Below are 22,160 nucleotides of genomic sequence, written 5' to 3' on the forward strand. Positions count from 1 at the left end.
ACTGGTATGGTGGTCATTCCATGGTCTGGAAGCTGCGTGCAAAGTGAAGCTATGGCCACCTCCTCTGCACTGGCCTCCTTCGATTGCTGCCGTCCACTTAGAAATGCTGGCGCTGAAGCACCGCACCCTTATTGTAGGGACAAGTACTGCCTTGAAGACGTCGTCGTCTTCCACCAACACTGCAAATACCACAAGTTAAAATATGACAGCTGAGGTGACAGCAGATCGAACAGTCTTTATCCTCGTCCTCCCTCGCAACAAACCTCCTGTCCAAGAGTCAAGGACCTCTGAGCAAAGCTTTCAAGGGACGAGTAGTTCACAAGGCTCGAATTGAAAAACACCAGTGGGTAGAGCTTGACACCGAAGCACAGAGGCTTGTCACAATCAACATGCTCCAAAGCACCTCTGCAAACATTGGTCATTAGTGTGGGTGTATAAAAGTGGCGACATGGACCAAGGTGTCAGCAGGAAAACTGAACGTTTCAGGTGGCTGATCAGCTGACGTTGCTAGTTGCCTGACAATAAATGCGGCCAAGTCCAGAACTGGCGAGGAGTCGGGAGATCGATGGCTCACAAAAAAATCTGTAGGGTTTTAACGTAGTTACACTCAGTAGACATGTAGAAGTCTTGATTTAGCTTGGCTGCCTCATGGTTTTGCTTTGCTGGGTCGTCGGCACATCTGGCGACGATAATAGTCCCACAGTAGTATTAGTTGATGAAGACAACGATGTGCAATGCACAGCGTGAGACTGCGTTGCAGTTTAACACCAGGTGTGATCGGCTGCGGTGATAGCATAGTGCCCTTGTGCAGTGGCAAGCGAGGCTGATCTGTTCGCGCTGCCGCTGGTTCGAATCTCAGTCGTGGCAATATTTCTTTAGCTCAACATGGCATAGCCATGGCCTTGGCACAAACCACAACTGGACAAGATTCTTGGTGTTTGTGAACGTATGAGTGCTTTCGCACTAAAGTGCTGCAATCCTCAGTAGGCGATGAGTGCAGAATTTGGTGCAGCCATACCAGCATTTTACATGCAGGGCCTACATTTGGGTCAGAGGGATAGCCAACGCTGCCCAGGAAAAGCAGCAGTGCTGAAGTTGCAAGGACCAATGCTGTAAACGTGGATTTAAAACAGTGCTGCCATGACAACATAGGTCACTTCTCACTTGAGCACGCCCTGCTCGTCGAGGGAGCAGGATCCAGTCCAGAAATAGCTGCGCCCATTGCGAAGCGTGACTGGCGTGCAGCAATGAGCTCGTGCTTTGTGTGCCATGGCATGCAAAGTTCACTCATTGAAGGGTCGTGGCTGCTTCTCCTGCTGCTCTCATTCCGTGCCTGTCTGAAAGAAGGGCAGCAGATGCAACGGTCGACAACCTCTTGCATGAGTGCTGGAACATACCCTGGAAAAGAAAACAGTGTTAGGTAATGTTTATGTAAACTTGATTTACACACCATAAGTTGTTGCAGTCTTGACTGGGCACACAACTTCTCATTTTCCGGCCCTCAGTTGCTTCCTTTTCCATTTTCGTTCGCCATCCTTGGTGACTGCTTGAGCACGGCAAGTGTTTTCATTGTGATGGAGGATGACTAGCTGAGTCCTAATCGTATAACAAAATACATAAGGGGAAACGTACAAAATCACAGTTAGGCTTATTCTTCAATATAAATAAGCAAATCAGCCACTTGTGAAGGATGTATCTTGCACGCATAATGTCAGTTGAAAATGACACAGACTTTGGGGCAAACTTGTTCAATATGCTGTGGAAAGACTCTAGGTTGTATGTCTGTCCAGATGCCGAAAGCTTCTCAATGTCTTTCAGAAGCAGCCTTTTGGATGTAATGGCAACAAGTCGAGCATAAGCTGGTGTGCCTGAAAATTTTCAGTTTTGAGTGGATGCAACTGCAGGCACCAAACATGACTGTACCTGGTGAGAGCCATTTTCCATTCGGTATGCTGTCATGTAGGCACCTCGGGTATGGGTCACCATGCCCAGTATGTACGTTGGCAACATGGTTGAGCATGCCTAGAAAAAACAGATTCACGAACACAGTGATGCAGTTCAGTGCTAGCAACATTTTTACTTCATAATGAGACCAATGCACTAGGTCAAATGGCAGTTGTCATCAAAAGTATATTCTAGAAAACAGCTAGCTTTCACAAGTCACCTTGGAATAAGGTCGCAAGTGGCATAGGTGTGAAGGGAGGTATCCCCTGCAGCACATGCTACCCAATTTCGACAAACCTGAGTTGTGCACACCTCTACAAATAAAAATCAGATATAGGTAGGGGGACAAGTCAAGCTTAATCATAGAAGACAATTTGACTATGGCAGAACACTCCCTTTTAAACTTCAGGATCATTATTTTTTTCGGTTTGCACATGTAATTAGCATGCCAAACCAGCATGGCTCATGAGGGTTTGACTGCTAATCTCTTTAGTCAACAAGTGCAGAAATATTACTGACTGTGGTTCTCAAATGAAAACTTCCAGGATCTTAAAATTGCCTTATGGTGAAGGAATGACTTTGTAAGCTTACTTTTCCATATGGCCACCAGCAGTTTTCCATCCCCTGCGCTCACAGAGACGCACCAATATAGGTGGTTGACCACTGGTTGGACCCAGTGACGAAGGTCACCGCAGCCAGTATTCTTGCTCGCTGCAACCAGCCTTTTCTTTACCGCTGCAATTGAGATGCTGGTTACGGCACAGTTTATTATTTTTTTCACACGCAAATATGTGCTTCACAAATGTATCGCTTACTTACAAAGCATGCACAACATGAAATATGCAGTGTGAAGGGACAAGGACAGAAAGAAAGCACACAGACAAAGCATTCTTTCTGTCCTTGTCCATGCTACATATCTCAAGTTGCAACTGCACCAACACAAACAAGTATCTACTGTTGAAAAAACTTGTGTTCACCTATAGTATGACTGCCTGTAGAACAGCAAATAGGTGGCAAGTGCCAATACATTTATTGGAGTGAAAATGTGTCATCACAGTGCAGTTTATTCCTATATAAATTGCAATATGATGATACATTTTGTACATAGTATTTAACTGCTTTCTACCAATCACACGGTCATTTTGTGGGCTCTCAAACCTACTGTCTAAGCACTCAAAGGCCAACTGAGCGTTGCGACACGGGCGGCTCCGATGGTCATCGCTTGAATAACTTATCAACTCAACGGAACGGCATGGAACTCTACTGGGATTTTGAGGGCCTTCAAGCAGTGGTTGCGTGCACTCTGGACACAGGGCTCACAGCACAACGCTTGGGAATAAAATTAAAGCGCTATCTTAGTGAACTTCAAAATATACAACTTCGGTGGCAGAACAAAAAGACATGTCAGATGACAAAGCGCAGCAGCATAGTATCATTGCTGCCAGCAGTAAAAAAACAACGAACACCAGTGTCCTCAAAGGTGCATGAATGCTACTACAGCTTGTTCGAGACAATAGACTTCATTTCAAAGGTGATATGTAACTGTACCAACTAAGCATTTTGTTTTCAACCTTTCAGTCTAAACTTGTTGGTTCAACGGCAGCAATGATGGTAGCACAAAAAGGTGGTGTGTGATGGTGCAATCTTTCGAACTTGAGTTTGCTCCTTCAGGTTCAATATTCCTTCAGGTTCAATACTCCTCAAAACTCCTTCATGTTCAATAGCTATTGAGAATCTCGAAGGTTCTCCACTCAATAGCCTTTAAAGTGGCTCCGAAACACATAATCAGTGCACTGTTTTGCCTCTTGGTTGCATAGAATGAGTTATAGTGATGCTAATAGCGTCATACAATACAAGATAAGCAGAGAGACAGCTGGCATGCTTGTGGTCCTTGTTAATGTTGGCAGAAAAAAATGATTACATTTTGAAATGTTTAGATATTAACGATTTTTCACACGAAACTTCATTCTCATTCTCAAAATGCAATTCTCATAGGCACAAAATGCTGTCAATGCATAACATTGATCACTTAGTCTTTGCGACATGCCACGTATCAAACTTGTGGTTAACACATGGCTCATGCACTTGCATGTGCTTCTTGACACCCGGGTGACGGTCAGTTGTTAGTGATGCAACAGCCACACCCTGGGATCTTAGCTCTTGCATGCCTTTCACAAGCCCTTATTTCTCCATGGCATTGCTTGTTAATACTTCCCTACTTTGAAAATGTAATGTGATGCATCCCAGAATTATACAACCAGTATAAAAGTGGCAGCTGGCTGGCACATTCAAAAAGGTCAGACAGAAACATGACACCCACCTCTCCCAGCTGCACCTCGACAAAATGACTGACTTTGCTGGAAGCTGTGTCCATGAAGCTGTAGGTCAAGTACTTGGCCGAGAAACCTGGAGAGTCACATCGCCCATCACCAGCCAAGTGAAACGGACCATCTAGTGCTTCAAGTACATTTTGCTGTTCGTCTTCCCACATCAGGTAAATGAAAGCGTGTAGCATGAGCTTGAGAGAAATGCAGAAATAAATGCTTCACATGCGGCCTCTTGGATACCATGTCGAACTATGGAATGCATTGTTGTCACTTCCAACCTTTTTCACAGTCTACTGCTTCCAGAACAGCAATAGCTTGTTTACTAAATGAAGTCAAATTAGTTTTGATTTGGTTTGATTTAATTCTGCTACATCAATGCAACATGTTCTGCACTGAATTCTGCTGACAGGAAAAATATAAGTCAAGAAAAATGCGTCAGGAACAGAAGTACCAGGCATTAAACAGCAACTTTCAGATGCGGCGGCACTTGTTACATACCTGTCTGATAGCTGGCTGCAAGATGAATGCTTGATACATATAATACAAGCGGCTTGACGGCACACAGATGCCCGCTTGTTGAAGTAGCCGCAGCACCTTTTCTGGGCTGGCTCCAGAAAAATAGATGGCAGCAGACAGCAGTGCGTCTCCAGCTGCCTTTTTGTTGTTAAACATAGGCTGGCTCATCCATGTCAATCTATGCTGCTAAAAACATACTGCTGTGACTTGAAGTGCAGAGCCTGTGACTTTTGTGGATACTTTTCAAGGTGCCTGGCACTGTCTGTACACTTTGAACAATTCCAACAAGTTTTGCTCAAAGATGATGAATTTTCTCTGAGAGTGTGCTGATGCACTTGGAGTCTCAGAACCTCTGTAAAAATATAAATAATGTCTGGTGTAATAAATCCACAAGAACAGTCACAATTACTATTACAACAGAAACTAAGAATACTCTTCAGAGATAATCACTGCAGGAGTGAAGGGTTCAGGCTAAAATGAAATTAAAAAACCCTCACAAAAATGACTCATCACGTGACGGCTCATAGGTGTCATCAGCAGGGAACTTCACAGGGGATGGCTCCACTGCTGAGAGTGACAATGCATGTTGATGATTCAGTGGTGTTGAGCACCTTATGATGGAACCTTCTGCAACAAACTCCAATGATGTGTTCAAAGAATCCTCAGATGTGCCATCTGCTTGGCATTTTGTGGTGCCTGCTTCAGGGAGCAACACAGACTCTGTCTGCGTACATTCATCTTTCATGGCTTTGATCTGGAAGCTGGCCTGTACACCTGAGAGTAAAGTGAGGCATTTGCAATAACACTAGGCATGATGGCACTTAATTCAGTAATGCAAATCCAAGCAACTTGTCAAGGCCCTGATAAAAGAAACAAAGACCAAATAAGCTACGCAGACACATTGCGTCGCTCTATTGCTAAATATCTGACTTCTCAACCAGAATTAAACTCCTATAAATGGCGATGAAGTCATTCTTGCAACTAAAACGTTAACTATAGACTTCTTTTCATCCCTAGCAGTGATATATGCGTCTGTGTGGAAGCAGTGACCAGACTGCAGTAATCGTGGTCTATTCTGGGACTTGTTGATAGCTGCAAAGAAATGTTCGGGTGAAAATAAAACACTCGTGCATCAACATACAACCTGGTCACTCAGCAAATGTTTTCACATACTTTCTCTCCAATGTTCAAAGTAGGGCCTGATAAGCCAAGTTGAACTGGTGAAGGAACACCAATTTCCACATTTGCGCCAATTCCAAGGAAAAATGAAGTCTGGTCTGTAGGCATCTAGGTAAGAAGTAAATTTTTTAGCACAATTGCTTTTTCATACCAGACCGCACACATAAAGTTAAAAACCTCACGTTTAAGCTTGAAGTAGATGGTATCTCTGGGGCAGAAACATCAGTAGAATCAGCCTTTTCAGGTTCGGTTAGGTGCCCATGAAATATGCAGTGATGAACTCCTTCAACTCATATATTGCCTGTGGGCCGCCGCGGTGGCTGAGTGGTTACGGCGCTCGGCTGCTGGCCCGAAAGATGCGGGTGCGATCCCGGCCGCGGCGGTCGAATTTCGATGAAGGCGAAATTCAAGAGGCCCGTGTACTGTGCGATGTCAGTGCACGTTAAAGAACCCCAGGTGGTCGAAATTTCCGGAGCCCTTCACTACGGCGTCCCTCATAGCCTGAACCGCTTTGGGACGTTAAACCCCCATAAACCAACCCAAACCGATCATATATTACCTGTATATCATTTCGCCGGCAGCTTTCATAACCTGTTATCAGCAAAGCACAGCTTGAGATCAGTGGCAGCCTCTGCCAACATGCAGAGGTCACACCCTGCCACACTACGTGTTGCAAAAAACCACTGTGAACTTATGAAGAAGACTCCTATGAGAAACGAATTACTTTTTTATCGCTCTATATCGGTTTAGTGAACTTAGGGTCCCTAGTGGACTACTGACAGGTTTACGCTCTTATGAATGTGTTCATACTTTGCAGCCACAACAAGAAATGAAAAGGTTCACCTTCGTGATAATGCTTCGCGCACTGATGAAATTTCTTTCGTCTTTTTTTGTTTTATTTTTGCCCGTTTCGGGTGCGCGGATAAGTCATAGGAAAGAAAAAGGGAGAGCTTGAAACCGCGTTTGCTTTGTCTTGTCAACAGACGGTGCGGCGAGAAAAACGGGAACGCGCGCGCCGCAGTGATGTACCGTTTACGTGTTCTACTTCCCTCCGTTATTATTTTTTTGCTAACAGATAATGTGACAGGGCGTGGAGCAGGCTACTCTCCCACTGAAGAAAACTTCGCTGGTGCGAACTCTCACCGACCTCCCGCCTTCTTTTCATTCATTCATTCATTCATTCATTCATTTATTCATTCATTCATTCATTCATTCATTCATTTAGCCCCGCTCGAGCCGTCGATGTGCGCACATAAGCGCAACAGGCTGATCCCCGTCGGCCGACAGGCGATAGCACAGCGAGCGGCTGCTGGGCCATTACTCGTGACGCTGGCTCCTTGAGAAAGAACAGCGGTAAAAGCATCATAACCTCATTGATGTATTAATTTAGATAGGCTCTTGAAACTATAACGTGGGCATCGCAACAAACTTTCATTGCTCGGCCAATGCGTAGGTAATCAAGTAACGGTACGCACTTCTACCGATGTTTTTCCTTGGGCGCCTGCCACCGTCGGCACGGCGTCGCTTCGTAGCCGTCGATGCCTGTAGCCAGCGGATGCAAGAGCTTGTGATGACCCTTCGAAGGCGTCTCGGGCGAAATGCGCCGAGCACACCGGCCGATTGGATTGCTCCGGAACCCCCAGAGCTTGCATCCACATTCTTTTCCGCATATTCTGAGCAGGAAATTTGTGGAAGGACACTCCACGAGCGCCTGCGATGCCTGAGCAGCCTGGGAATGCGCAGCGTTTCTTGCACATAGCAGCGCGAAACACAAACAGTTTCACCAACTGAAGAGAAGCGATCTTGCCAAGAAAGCACAAGCAGCACAAGGCTACGAATAACCACGAGGCACACATAGCTGACGCAGCAGCCCAGAGCAGGCTAAGTACAGCCTATAAAGATATACAGAGGGTAGCCATAAGTGCTCTATGCCAGGCAGTATGATGTGCACAGAGAGGCGCAAAGTCCTTCGATGCAAAAAAAAAAAACAGCCCGAACCTCTGGTGGTGTATTTTTGTTTCACTGCTTTAAAGCGCTTTTATCTAAAGCAAAACAAGTTGGTTTTGTTGACGTAATATAAAACGCAAAACCTTGATAAAACCTATCTCTAGTTATTAACACAATCTGCAGTATATTTACTCTTTGTTCAATCATAAAGCTCGCCCTCCGTGATGTCTGATCAGCTGCTAAAACCCACCACTGTATGGTGACACCGTCAGCGCCACGAATTCGTTTTTGCGAGCTAATTAAAATATTAAAGACAGGCAGTATACGCGGTACGACCGATGCTAATAGCATCACTATAACTCATTCTATGCAACCAACAGGTAAAACAATGCACTTAAAATGTGTTTCGGAGCCCCTTTACGGCGCGGTCCAGGTGTCCGCCGATATGTGAGACAGATACTGTCCCCAAAAGCCAATTATTATAATTATTATTATTAAAACGACGGTGCACTATGATGGCTTGCCGTGTCAACGCTCACACAGTGTTCGGACTTGAAGGCACCCATGCACCCTAGAAAGCCGAGCACCAGGCCGGGGGAATGGCATGTACCTATTACAGCATGACCGGTGGGTAACCGGCGGCAGTGAGAGTCGAACCCATCACCTCCCGAAGCCGAGGCGGGTACTACCACGAGACCACGACTGCGGTGTGCTCTACGACACCCATTCTTCCTTTCCCCAATCCTCTCTTCCTGTCCCCTCACCTCTTTCATTTCATTTCTCCATTCTACCTTCTATCCTTTATTTCCGCTGCCCCAGCTCAGGTGCTTCCGTATCGATGGAAGATGCCGGGGCTAGCAAAAATCTTTTCCTTCCTTTTTATTATTATTTTAATAAAAACCACTTACTACCCCTTTGATGCGTCCAGCGGAACGGTAGGTGTGATCCATGCGGCGCCTGCTGTGGAGACCGACACCGCCGACTACGGCCGTAAGGTTAAATTGGTTTTTTGGGAAGGGAAATGGCCCAGTATCTGTCTCACATATCGGCGGACACATGAACCGCGCCATAAGGGATGGGATAAAGGAGAAACTCCAGAAAAAAGAGCGGCAACGGCAGCGACGAAGCGCGCGCTGCACCCACTCCTCCTCCCTGGTTGCCATGGTAACGGCGCATGCGCACAACTGGCCTCTCGCTTGTACCGCAAAATGCTCGAATGGTAGCCTAGTGTAGCTCCCGCTACAAAATGTGTCAAGAGGTAAAACGAAGTCCAGGAGATGCCAGTCACGGAAGTTGAGGTCTGTCGCAACACAATTTGCTTCTATTGACTACCGTTGTATGGGGTAAACCCGCGTGGGCGTGGACGTTGCCTGCTAAGTATGAAACAGAGTATAGTAACTATGCCACTTCTACGTGGACACCTGAACCGCACCCTGAGATGTGTATGTGATTTTGTGGAACAGGAAGATTCCAGTATAGCACTGTTGACAACACTAATGGAGTTTTCTCTTTCAACCCAGCCATATACAGAACGAGCTCGTAAGAGGATTTCTTTTCTTAATCATTGACGACGACATGTATACGTAACGAACTACAAAAATACTACAAAAATATGTGCCTTAAGCGACTTCAACTGTATCGCTATAAAATTCACCTTACAGCGGCAACCGCTCCTTCATCCCTTGCTTTTGAACACGCATAGTGGCTCCAGTCTCAGCGTAACTACTCCGTAAATGCCCAATTTATTTGAAATAAATATAATACCGCATCGGCACAAGAAACTGCTATTGAACAGGTTACCTTAGTTTGTAAATTTAGCTGTTACGTACACAATCTGAAAAGCGAAGAAAATAGTGGTGTGCTATGGCTTTGCAGGTTTTTCATAACTGCGGCATTTGCTTGGTTCACTTTGCGTACACCCTATATTTATCCATTTCGCTAGACCACGAGTTAACTTTCTTGCCCTACTCCCGATGCAATGGCCGATTTGGGCTAGTCGGTTGCTCCTCGCGAGCGGTGAATGATTATGGCACGCTGACCGGTGATCGAATATACGGCGGTTAGCGGTACCAAGAGCACTTCGGGTCTTCTTCCGCTCGTCCGGCGGCACGTTGCCGGTTGGGGCAGCAATTCCAACCACTTGAGACAAAACTTATTTATTAAAGACGGGATTGATAAAAAAGGCATATGAGCAAAAGGCAGTTTAAAAAGGGCCGTTTAAAAAAGGCTGATTAAAAAGGCTGTTAAAAACGGCCGAGCTTGAGACTCGGCGCGCTCCTCCTAAGTCATTGTTTGCAGCGGGTTTTAACCCCTTCGATAATTGGGCGGAGCTTTAGTAAGCCAGCTCTCGCCCAATTTGAACCAATAGCAAAGCAATTGCATCGTATGTACTAGTGGGCGGAGCCCAGGGCTCGCCGGTCCGAGCCCAGTGGACCCCGCTCCTCCTGGAACGTGCAGGGCGCGTGACTCCGCGTACGCATCTCGCTGCACACGCATTCCACCGATTGCCACGCATCGGAATTGCCGTCTCCATTGACAGCAAAGGAATGTCTTCCGCGGGACAAGGTTGACTGGGCGCCAGAGCCGAAAGGATTAGTGCCGTAGCTCACCGTAAGCGCGGGCGTCATGCCTCGACGTACATTCCTCGATTTCCCCCGGGCATGACCGCTCCTGGTAACAGGTGCGGGGGGGGGGGGGGGTACCATCGGCACTGTGGGCTTCCACTTAACACCACGGCTTATACAGGTGTTAACATCAATTCTCACGCGCGAACCGAACGCAGGCTCCAGGTAACATTTGCCTCGCGCTGGTAGGGTCCACTCTGTAGCAGAAAAAAAATTCTGGCAGGAGTAATTTTTTCAAACGTTTAGTTGTTGCTTTTTTTCCATTTCCACGCCCTGATTGGTGGTGGTGGTAGTGGCTTTATTTAAAAAATAATAGTAAAAAGGAAGGAACAGATTTTTGCTAGCCCCGGCATCTGCCATCGATACTGAAGCACCTGAGCTGGTTGCTCGCTTGGTTTTTTTTCGGTTCAGTCGTCCACCGAGATATGCGAGCCAGGCGTCATTTTTTTTCCTCAAATTGTCCAACGGGCAAGGCGTAGCGCAGTACGGGCGATGGCGTTCCGTGGATTCCTGGCAATGCTGCAAAACGGTGTCGCGTCCCACTCTTAAGCTTAAGCGTCCTATTTTTGACGGAGGCGGAGTGCTAGAAGCGCCCAAGTGCTGTGCGTGTCAGCGGACGTTAGAGATTACTGGGAGATCGAAAATATTGCGGCGGCCTCCCCAACGGCAGCTCTTTATTCATATTTAATTCCCTCTTCTCTTTGCTGAAGCGCAGCTGAGGTGCTTACCGAGAAATCAGGCAGTTATTGCGCCATTTCCTCCCCTCAGAATTCACAGATTACACCAATGCCGGTTGAGACGGCTGTGTTTCTGTGGGCCTCGAATGCACTGGACGCCTGTGTTGTATTCAATGTCGGTCCGTGTTCCCCCTCTTAAAGGAGTCATGGCAGCCTATTTTCACGCAGAGCCTGCTTATCGCATTTAATTCAAAACACGTTGAATTAAAATTCCCCCAAGTTTCAGTTGATTCTGTGCGGTAAATATTTTTAAAATGAATTTATTCCGTTTCTTCTGCGAACTGCTTTCTGGTCTGGCAACCTCTGATCGCTGACGTCACAAGGACATACCCGCCCCACGTCGTCTGCTGAGCTTTGTTGAGGTACTTGCATGCACACCGTAGACGGCGGTCGCTCAAAAATCTTTCTTTTTTTTAGCTTATCGAAATAAAATTCATTTTCAGTGTTTTCGGAAGCCTTAAGCATAGTACACCAGCTGAGTTATCCTTAGGAAAGCGGACTTGCTCGTGGCACCATTTTCTGATTGTTGAGGAAACAGAATTCGATGGACCTCTGCTTTATTATTTACGCTCACAAACATGCTATTTTTGTGTTATGAGTGTGGTATCTTTTCAGCAGTCAAGTGCTCCCGTATAAGAAAAGCGGCACGTGGCTTGCAAGCCTGCGCTGAACTGCGCCGTGAAAGTCGCGGCGTTTGTAGCTGGCTATCAATTTCTTGTCCGCTATTCATCGGCTAGATGATTAAGCTCAGATTATCACAAGGCGGGGCTAGAGTAACCTTGAGGCACGAAAGAAGTAGAGAAAAGAGCCGAATGAGACGACTTCCCCGCTGCATGCATGCATTTTTAAGTCGAACATACATTCCCTTCGGCTCGTAGAACCCTTTTGCAAGAACCAAGCCGCTTGCAAAACCCTACACGACTCGGAAGTTTTCACTTCCAGCACCGATTAATAGTTGCCGCAGTCTAAATGAGTGCTTGAAAATAACAGTACATCATTTAGCGTTTACTGTGAGTGCGTGTTGTGGCCTAGGATTGCGACGATGACAACTTCAGCACCGCGCTGGGGTTGTTTACATAGCTGTGCGCAAACAGCACTGCTCGTTTGTTTGGGATAAAACGCAAGGTGGGCTCTCGTTATCTTAAATATCACGTAGCATTGCTCACAAATGGTATGTTTACTCATTTACACACTATGATAATACTGCAATAAGCGCCGCTGATGCTATATCGCCTGCTTGGGAAACTCTTCGCGTAGGATCGGCGCTTCCCGCTAATTGTATCTGCTTCCTCTTATGTCATCAGTATTTGATTTTAAAGCGTTTTAGCTAAAAATACATTCGGACATTGTTTGAATTAATGAAAACAACCAGATTTGTTGTCCACAGTCGACGCCGACGGCTGCTGCCGGCTACCTTCAGCACATGTGTGATGACCGGGTCACATATCGGCATTTCCCCCTTATTGTACTCGCTCTCTGCGATGTAGGCAGTCGTCGCTTTGAGGGCACTGTAGGCAAAACTACGCTCGACAGCAACTTTCAGGCGCTAAAACTTTCAAATTCACTCTCTGCAATCGCCGAAATCGCACACACCAATCCTGCGTACTCGCTAGGCCTCGTAACAAAAGAAGCTGGCGGTCCACCGTCAGCCGAAATTCAAGAATCCGGCAAGAGTTCCCCGCTGATTAGTAAGAAAGCGTGAAGATATGAAATGCCGCCACTCGTATTCCTTTTTTCGATGAGAATAAGGTGTACTAGCGCAGTTTTTGGGCCATCTATTCACCGAGCGTGAAGCTTTCGCTCGGCCGCATATGCCCAGGCGACGGCGGCGACCAACGAGCGGGCCCGTCGTGCGGCGTTTTCTGCCCGTGTCGCTTGCCTCGCCGATAGGTTCTGTGCGCACGCACCGAATGAAAGCACATCTTCGCTGGTGCACGCACATCACGTATGTCGCCGTGGCTAGCATCAGGTCCAATAAGTTTTAAAATTCTTAAGTTTATAGAATGTCATGCCAACTAGTCCCCCACCACACTCTGCCAGTTCCCACCAAGTTAACTCTACACTACTGCGATACGGGTCGTTGGTCGTGCTGCCGTCGTCGCCGGTCTAGCTTGACAGACCAGTGCGTCAGCGATGGCATTTCCATACCGATCAGCCAACCGACCGTCGATCGCCGTCGCATCGGCCTAGTGTGACCGGATCCTACCTATACCGAAGAATAACTGCGTTACAGTTATTAACGCTTTTGCGGCACCATTCACTCATATATGGGGGACGACTGCTACTTCGACCGCCCGCGGAAGTACAAAGGCGAAGAGATATTGCTGCGCACATTGCAGCAAAGAGAGCAGACGACGTTGCTCCGTGTATGCCCTAGTGACGTCACGAGAGCATAGAATATGGCGACCGCTGCCGGAAAATTGAAAAATGGTTTTTGGGGAAAGGAAATAACGCAGTATCTGTCTCACATATCGGCAGACACCTGAACCGTGCCGTAAGGGAAGGGATAAAGGAGGGAGTGAAAGAAGAAAGGAAGAAAGAGTTGCCGTAGTGGAGGGCTCCGGAATAATTTCGACCACCTGGGGATCTTTAATGTGAACTGACATGGCGCAGCACACGGGCGCCTTTGAGCTTCTTCGCCTCCATCGAAAGGCTGCCGCCGCGGTGGGGTTCGAGCCCGGGAACTCCGGATCAGTAGCCGAGCACGCTAACCACTGAGCCATCGCGGCGGGTACAACACGAGGGTCAGTGGTTCGATTTCTGTGTAAGCTACATAGGTGCGGTTACTAGGAATACGGCGATGGGTCCGCTGTGTGGCGGCCTGAGAGGCGACGCTTGTAAAGTGAGTCGTCGTCTGCTCCGTGTTTATATGAGGTAGAGGAGGGGGCTGGCGGCCTGCGCGCTTGGCGCGTTGCTCGCGGTTGCTCCAATCACTGAAGATCCAGCGCGCCACTGGTGCTGGTGGCGCCATCGATGGGAGCTTGTTGCAACAGCCACCTTTCGACCAATATGGATGTTCTCCTCACGCCGACATCAACACCGACACCGGCTTTTCTGCGAAACGCGGCCTTAAATTTTACTCTGTCCCGTAACAGGCTGTTCTCTCGAGCCCTCTCGAAATTCGAAACGCTGGAGCGGCGTAAACGGAAACGGCTATTGACGCGCAATGCGCGGGGTTATGTAGTATTTTCCTTGTCCCGAGCCTGCGGCCGCTTCTCACGGCCAGCCCCCTGACGCACGGGAAGCGGAGATCGCGCGCCTAAAGCTGGCGTTGCGCGCCCTCAGCGCACTTTTCACGGAGGGCACCGATGGACACCGGGCTTGCTTAGAAGCAGCGGGTGCTCCCGCACAGATAAGCCAGCATGATGGCTAGCCGCCGGACTCCCTCCCGCATACCATCCATCCTGCAGTGGAACGTGCGCTCACTGGCGGCGCGGTACGCCGAAATGCGAGTTCGCATCGCACAGGATTCGCCGGAAGTTATCGCGCTGCAGGAGACGTACGTACGTTCCCATGACGGGGAGCCCCAGATGCGGCTACCTGGCTACATTGGCTACCACTCAGCCACCACGTGCGAGGAACCCACCTGTGCTGCAGTGCCCTGTTGTGTCACATCTCATCGCCCAGGGAAATCAAGGTGCGCGATATACGTGCGGCAGGACGTCCAGCACACCCTCGTCGGCTCGGCGGCGGCGACATCTGACGCCCAGGAGTGCGTGGTGGTGACAGTGCGCGTCGGTGGTGTTGACACGTCGGTGGCCAGTGTTTATGTGCGTCCAGCTGTCGCGTGGAACGCGCTGTGTTTTCGTGCGTGTCTTCGTGCTGTGCCCCGCGCCAAATCATCTGTGGTGATTTTAACGCCCACCATAGTGCGTGGGGCAGTGCGCGCCACTCCGCGCGGGGAGACGACCTGCACGACGCAGCAACGCAGCTGGGACTCACCCCCTTGAACACCGGCGAGCCCACCTTTCGACGACGCGGAACAAACGGCTCCTGCATCGACGTTGCCTTCGCATCCAGAGGCATCGAGGCGACATGGCGCCGATCACCATCTCTCTGGGGCTCGGATCATTACTCCATCCTAATTGAACCCACTGCGATGGAGGCGCGCCCCAAACGTGCCTACTCCATTACCAACTGGAGTGCGTTCAGGCGGGCGGTCGACGAGGCGGCGGCCACTGGCGCAGATTTTTTTTCAAGTCTAGTCCGAAGCGCTCTCGCAGCAACCCAACGAGCAGAGGTAAGGGCAGGGCAGCCCACACCTGATATGAAGCTGCTCAATCTGCGCGAGAAGAGAGATCGCGCAGAGCGACGGGCGCGACGGACTGACAGAGCCGCCGACTGGACTGTCTACAACCGCTTGGACGCAGCAGCGCGCCGCCACGCCAACAAGCTATACCGCCGGCAGTGGGCTTCACTATGCCAAAGGATGGAGGAAGATGTCAGCTCGCGGAGGCTGTTTGACACCCTGCGGCGCATCACCGAACCACAGGCAAACCGTCAACCGCTAGCCGCCCTCGCAATCTCCAGCGGGCTCAGCTTTGTAGAATTGGCAGAGCGGTTTGCCGATCGGTTCGCGCCGCCCAGCCCCGCAAACGCCGCTAACATAGCTGCTCCTGAGAGCCCCAGAAGCGACGCCAGTCCCTCGCCCGTCGCCTCGGAAGGTCCATGTGATGCGCCGTTCACCGCGGCGGAATTGAACAATGCGCTGCAGCGCTGCCGCCGCCGCTCGGCGCCCGGACCGGACGGGGTTACATACTAAATGCTGCGAAACCTGGATGGCTAGCAACGACAGATCCTCCTGCAGCAGATCAACCTGGTGTGGGAACGCGGGGAGCTACCGGAGGATTGGCGAACCGCGGTCGTTTGTCCCATCCGAAAGGCAGGGCGCCCACCTACGGAGCTGAGCGGATACCGGCCAGTGGCATTAACATCGGCGGCAGGTAAGCTCATGGAGCATATGGCGTTGCAGCGTTTGAACGAGCGGGCTGCGGAGGCTGATTTGTTTGACGAGCGGCAGACGGGTTTCCGTGGGATGCGGTGCACGGCTGATTCTATATCGGACGTTGTTACAGCGCTGGAGCATGCCAGGGCGGCAGGCCAGGTTGCGCTGCTGCTGCTACTGGACGTCTCGGGCGCTTTTGACAACGTTCACCGCGCACCAATTCTCGCGGTGCTTGAGGGGGCCGGTGTGAGCGGGCGCCTTTTGCGATACGTTCATGGCTTCCTGAGCGGGCGCACCATGCGCGTACGAGTAGGGGGTAAGCTCTCCAAGCCTCGCCCGGTCGACATGGGCGTGCCGCAGGGCTCTGTCCTATCACCATTTCTGTTTAATGTGGCCATGTCGGTGGTGCCGGCCTCCCTCCCCACGAGCGGGCGACACCATGTGTACATGTCCATATATGCAGACGACATAGCTCTGTGGTGCCGGGGACCACCGGGCGAGGCGTTCCGCGTGCGGGGGTGCCTTCAGGGAGCCCTGACCGCAATCAATGCCAGCTTGCGCGGCCTTGGTCTGTCGCTGAGCGCGGACAAATCGGTGGCCATGGCCTGCGTTTCGCGCTCGCGCGCGCACCTTGCGCCACTGTCACTGGACGGGACTCCGATTCCTTGGCGTAAAGCGGTGCGGTACCTTGGCCTGGACATCGACTGGCGCCTTTCCTTCCGCCCCGCGGCGACCAAGGCCTGTCTGCAGATGAAGAGGATCACCGCCGTTGTGCACTAGCTCACCGCTCGAGGCCAGGGCATCTCCCAGCAAGCCGCGCTGCGTCTATACAATGCCGCAGCTTTGGGGGCGGTGCTCTATGCGCTGCCGCTCGTCACGGTGCGCAAGCCGTGCTGGAAGAAGCTCGAGCTTCAGCACCGCAAGTCCCTGCGCGTGTGCCTAGGCCTGCCCAAAAACTCGCAGTGCGCCGCAACGTTGGCCGAGGCAAGAGCGTGGCCCCTTGAGCTCCAAGCAGCGCGCAGGCCACTGAATCACATCGACCGGCTTCACCGCGCACCGGACGGCGGCTCGCTGCTGCAGCGTATGCGCTCGCACCCGCGCTCACGAATGGGCGCGGCGCTGCTCGAGTATGAGCAATTGACCCAAGGCCCACCCCCCTACGGCTCCTGCGCGCCCTGGCCTGCTGCCTCGGAGGTACAGCGAGAGATCGTCGGCATCGCGGGAAAGCGGAGCACACCCCTCTGCGCTGTGCAGCAGCTGGCCAGAGCCGTCATACACGAGGAGCTCCAGGACCATCTCCTCGTGTACACCGACGGCTCAGTGGCCCGCGACAGCTGCTCCCTTGCTGCGGCGGCCACCATCCCCGCCCTGCGACTGCACAGCCAGCAACACGCAACCTTCCTGGGCTCCTCCACCACGGCGGAGTTGATGGGGATCCGGCTCGGGCTGGACCTGCTGCTCACCCTCGGCCCTCCGCCGCCCAGGAGTGCTCTGCTGTGCGACTCCCGCGCCGCCCTCAGCCGCCTGCAATCTAACGGCCGCGGTACCCCACTAGTGCGGGAAATTCGCTCGCGCATCGAGCGCCTCACGCAGAGAGGTTGTGCCGTGCGTGCACAGTGGGTGCCCGGTCACTGCGGCATCGCCGGCAACGAAGAAGCTGACGACCTCGCGACCGCTGCACACCAACTACCTGCCAGCGATCTGCCCCTTGCGCTGGAGGACGTGCGTGCGGCCATTCACGACCATCTCCGAAAGCAGCACCCCGACCCACGCATCGCGGGAGGTGAGCGCATCGACAGTGTCACCGGCTGTCGCGCACTTACACGGTCGCAACGTGCAATAATCCTCCGCGCGCGCATTGGCTGCGTGTGGCCCGGGGAACGACGGGTGCGTCACGGAATCGCGACGAGTGATGTGTGTGACGGATGCGGTGCAGTGGAAACACTAGAACATCTGCTCCTTCGCTGCTCCGCGTTCGGCGATGCTCGTCGCGATATGCTCGCGGCCTATAGGGCGCAGGGCATACTACCAGACTCCATCAAGACGCTATTGTGGCCGCAGGGCAGTGCGCGCACTCGTGAGCGAACTTTGGTGAGCCTCTGTGCATTCCTCGAACACACGGGCTTGACGTCCCGTCTGTTCTCCGTCAGGTAGTTACACGCAGTGACCGAACGCTCCGCGAGTTCTACCTTGAACGATTAATAACTGGACGCCCCACTCCAGTTGTAACCTACACAGTGCTGTGCGCGTGTGTAATTTAATTCCTCTTAAATGAACTAATCACGCGCACAACCTGGACACATTACTTATTGTGTAAATAGTTTGTACATATTACTTCTCCCCCTGTCCTCTATTCCTGTCCCCTCACCTCTTTCATTTCATTTCTCCATTCTGCCTGCTGTCCTTTATTTCCGCTGCCCCAGCTCAGGTGCTTCAGTATCGATGGCAGATGCCGGGGCTAGCAAAAATTTTTTCCTTCCTTTTTACTATTATTTTTAATAAAACCACTACCACCACCAGCTTTCCCTCAAGGACTATACGCCGTGAGCAAAACGCCGGTAGCGCCGCCTGTCGCCAACACCGCGAAGTGTAGGCGGGCTCGGTCGGGCGCTGTTCCCGCCAGCGTCTATGCATGTCCACGCGCGTGCGGTCGTGCGGGTGTTCTTGATTGTAATTAACGCTGCTGTCAGCCTTCAGCGATGTCGAGAAACAACTGCTGCGTAGTTGGCTGCTCGAATACCTACAAAAACTCGCCAGGAACGCACTTCTATGTGTTTCCGGTCCTGCCTCACGAGCAAGAGCGACGGCGGCGATGGATCGCGGCTGTACGACGCAGAAGGTGAGAAACCGCGCTATGTTTGCTTCAGCGTTCGATCGTTTTTCTTTTTTGTCTTGCTTGAAGCGCTTGACCTTTAGCGAACGCTTCCCCGTTTAAACTTCGCCTCGTCAACAGTTAAAATCGCTAACGAAGCTGTGATGTGCTCATTGCGCTTAGATGGTTTGAACAAAATGCTCCATGTTAAAAACAAGGTCGCGGTGCCTTTCAAGAATTAAGCATCAACGTGACACCTGTGGGCATTAAAAGCTTTAGATAGCGCGTACAACATTTGTGTTGAATGCTTTTAGCATGACTTCGCGGTAACAGTAACCGCCTGAACTTCGAAACATTTGTTCTGCGGTGAATGCGTAATCTCTCTACCCCGGCTATGGTACGCGTTGTGGTTTAATGAAAGAAGTTGTAAACTCTGTGAGACCTTCGTTTTTTATTAACCCTTGTAGTAGTTCTAGCATGCGTGGTTCTCTTTTTTAATAATAATTGGCTTTTGGGGGAAAGGAAATGGCGCAGTATCTGTCTCATATATCGTTGGACACCTGAACCGCGCCGTAAGGGAAGGGATAAAGGAGGGAGTGAAAGAAGAGAGGAAGAATGAGGTCCCGTAGTGGAGGGCTCCGGCATAATTTCGACCACCTGGGGATCTTTAACGTGCACTGACATCGCACAGCACACGGGCGCCTTAGCGTTTTTCCTCCATAAAAACGCAGCCGCCGCGGTCGGGTTCGAACCCGGGAACTCCGGATCAGTAGTCGAGCGCCCTAACCACTGAGCCACCGCGGCGGGTTTCTCTTTTTTGCATGAAATGAATTAATTTTGCATGAAATGAATTAATATGTTTTCATGCTGCTTTATTGCGGTTTTGTTTCGCCTCTGAAAGCCGCCGCGGTGGCTCTATGGTTTAAATGCTCGGCTGCTGACTCGGAAGACCTGGGTTCGATCCTAGCCGCGAAAGAAATGCTTAGGTGCCCGTTTTCTATGCGACGTTAGTGCACGTTAAAGAACCCCAAATGGTTGAAATTATCCAGAGTGTTTCACTGCGGAGTCGCTCACAGCCTGAGTTTTTTGTGACGTTAAACTCGATAAACAATCTCTACTTTGAAAAAAAAAATTCAATTTAACATGTGATTTACCAGTAATATTTATTGCCTGGCTTTGCATTTGATTTCACTCTGTTAATATTGTGTCATGTGCCCTTTCAACTAATTGCTTAGTTCATGCACCCTTCTGTTATCTAATGGATCTTGTAGAGAGGATGGCAGCCCATGGGAGCCTACGAAAAACACCAGGATCTGCAGCAAACCTTTTCTACACGGCGAGAGGTCAAATGATCCGAGAAGTCCTGCATACATTCCCAGCATATTCCCAAGTGTGTACAGATGCCCAAAGCCTGGAAGTTCAAAGAGGTATCAAAGGTAAAAATAAACTTGACAATAGATATTTTCTGCTCCCTTATGGGAGACAACTCGGGTTGAGCTGCAGCGTCATAAATGTGCTTGTTTCTGGTATTTCCACAAAGGCGTGGTATGCAGGAGTAAGTGTATGAAAATGAGACTAACTAAACCACCACTGTCATTTGATGGCACTGGTAGCTTACAATTGCTTGTTGCTTAATTTAAGACAAGTATTTTAATGACAAGATTATTCAGACTTTCAGGCACATTCCACGAAATTGTGTTAAAGAACATAGGTGGTTAAAAATAACTGCTGGATCTCAAAGAACCTATACATACAATCCCTGTCTAGGAGGCAGTACCCGCCAAGATTGTAAATTATTTTACATTCATTTCATCCTCTGCTTTACGTTACTATCAAAGAAATTTCTTGGCAATGTGATGAGGGAATAGGAACTTAATTGCACTTTGTGGTCTGTGTTCAGCTCAGAGGTCTATTTTATCATGCAGGCAGAGGCACAAGGTAAGAAAGGCACAATTTGTGCATACAGAAGAGTGTCCCATGTACTGTGCATAGCTATATATATCAGAACTGCTGTTCCTTGGGGAAAGGCCATTACTATATAAGAGTGGACTTTATGTTTTGTTATGGTTGCAGGTTGCGTGCACGTGAGCAAAAGGAGGACAGCGTTCCTTCGGATAGCCCACCACTTGAGGATGCCATGGATGACTGCAGTATGGAGGTGGAAAAGAGAAGTGTAAATACAATTTCTTTCATAGCTGCAAATGGATGTTTATCTTTAAATGTCAAGAAACGGCAAAAGTCTGTATATGAATTGCCCTTTGTCATTAGTGAGAAAAGCCATTATTACTGCTACACCACAGCTGTCACTTACTCATGCACCTGAGAGACTAATTTTTTAACCGGTTTCACTGCCGGGCTGCTTTACTGATGCACCTTTGTAGCAGTAATTTCTTGCTGCATCAGAAAACTTTATGCATGAAACAAATGACAATTTTGATGCTGCGTCACTGAATGCTAAATATGAGAAATTGACAGCTGGCGTTCAAGCATTAAGTAATTAGTCTTGCCAAGAACTGATCAAAGTGACGACAAGTATAGCAGGCCTGTAGTCTTCTGTGCTGATTACTTGACTCCATGTGTATTCACTTTATGTGATAAACATAAAATCATTTGATTCTTATTTTTGCTGCTGTCACACTGCACCATGGCTGGGGTGCCACACGATGGCATAGGGAACTGCGTTGCTGTGATTTGGTAGACTTGCATTTAAATGGCTCATTACAGAGGTTTTAAAATAACAAGGGTTCCACATTTTATACATTGTACAGGTCGGATTGCAAACAGACCCTTGTGCATGGAAAACAGAACTTGACATGCCAAGCCTGTTCTTTTGCTGCATGCAAGACGCAAGTAAGTGACTGGTTGTTTATCATTGTTGCACACTGCATGATTCTATTTCTGTGCGCGAAAGGTGTGGATTGAAGAGATTTAATTTCAGGCAAAAACAAGTTGCCACATGCACAGAAATTTAAAATTAAGGGCGGCCATATCCCATGGTTTTGATATCTTACTCACCATTTTCTTGACCCGAATTTATATTCTTTTTTTCTGTTTGTATTCCTTCTGTTTCAATTTCCTAATTTCATGGACATATCTACCGTATGTCTCTTGATTCTGCATGCTAGAGGC

At 49.6% G+C, this 22,160-nt stretch overlaps 1 protein-coding gene, 1 long non-coding RNA gene and 1 pseudogene across 2 annotated transcripts; 1 reads left to right on the forward strand and 2 right to left on the reverse strand.

Annotated features, from left to right (window-relative positions):
• Window positions 1–1,487: 1,487 nt before the first annotated feature.
• LOC144106741 (uncharacterized) lies at window positions 1,488–2,770 on the reverse strand. The gene is made up of 5 exons (XM_077639624.1): window positions 2,764–2,770; window positions 2,536–2,679; window positions 1,924–2,022; window positions 1,682–1,868; window positions 1,488–1,596 (listed from the first exon to the last, which is right to left on the reverse strand). Exons 1-5 carry the CDS (start codon window positions 2,768–2,770, stop codon window positions 1,488–1,490), a joined length of 546 nt encoding a protein of 181 aa, XP_077495750.1.
• Window positions 2,771–3,969: 1,199 nt separating this feature from the next.
• On the reverse strand, window positions 3,970–10,540 carry LOC144106788 (uncharacterized; annotated as a pseudogene).
• Window positions 10,541–20,380: 9,840 nt separating this feature from the next.
• On the forward strand, window positions 20,381–21,875 carry LOC144133381 (uncharacterized). Its single transcript, XR_013315041.1, has 3 exons — window positions 20,381–20,467; window positions 21,105–21,204; window positions 21,800–21,875. It is a non-coding gene; the product is annotated as an uncharacterized LOC144133381 (long non-coding RNA).
• The last annotated feature ends 285 nt before the right edge of the window (window positions 21,876–22,160 follow it).

Source organism: Amblyomma americanum, chromosome 1 (assembly GCF_052857255.1).
Source record: "Amblyomma americanum isolate KBUSLIRL-KWMA chromosome 1, ASM5285725v1, whole genome shotgun sequence".
Taxonomy (NCBI): Eukaryota; Metazoa; Arthropoda; class Arachnida; order Ixodida; family Ixodidae; genus Amblyomma; species Amblyomma americanum.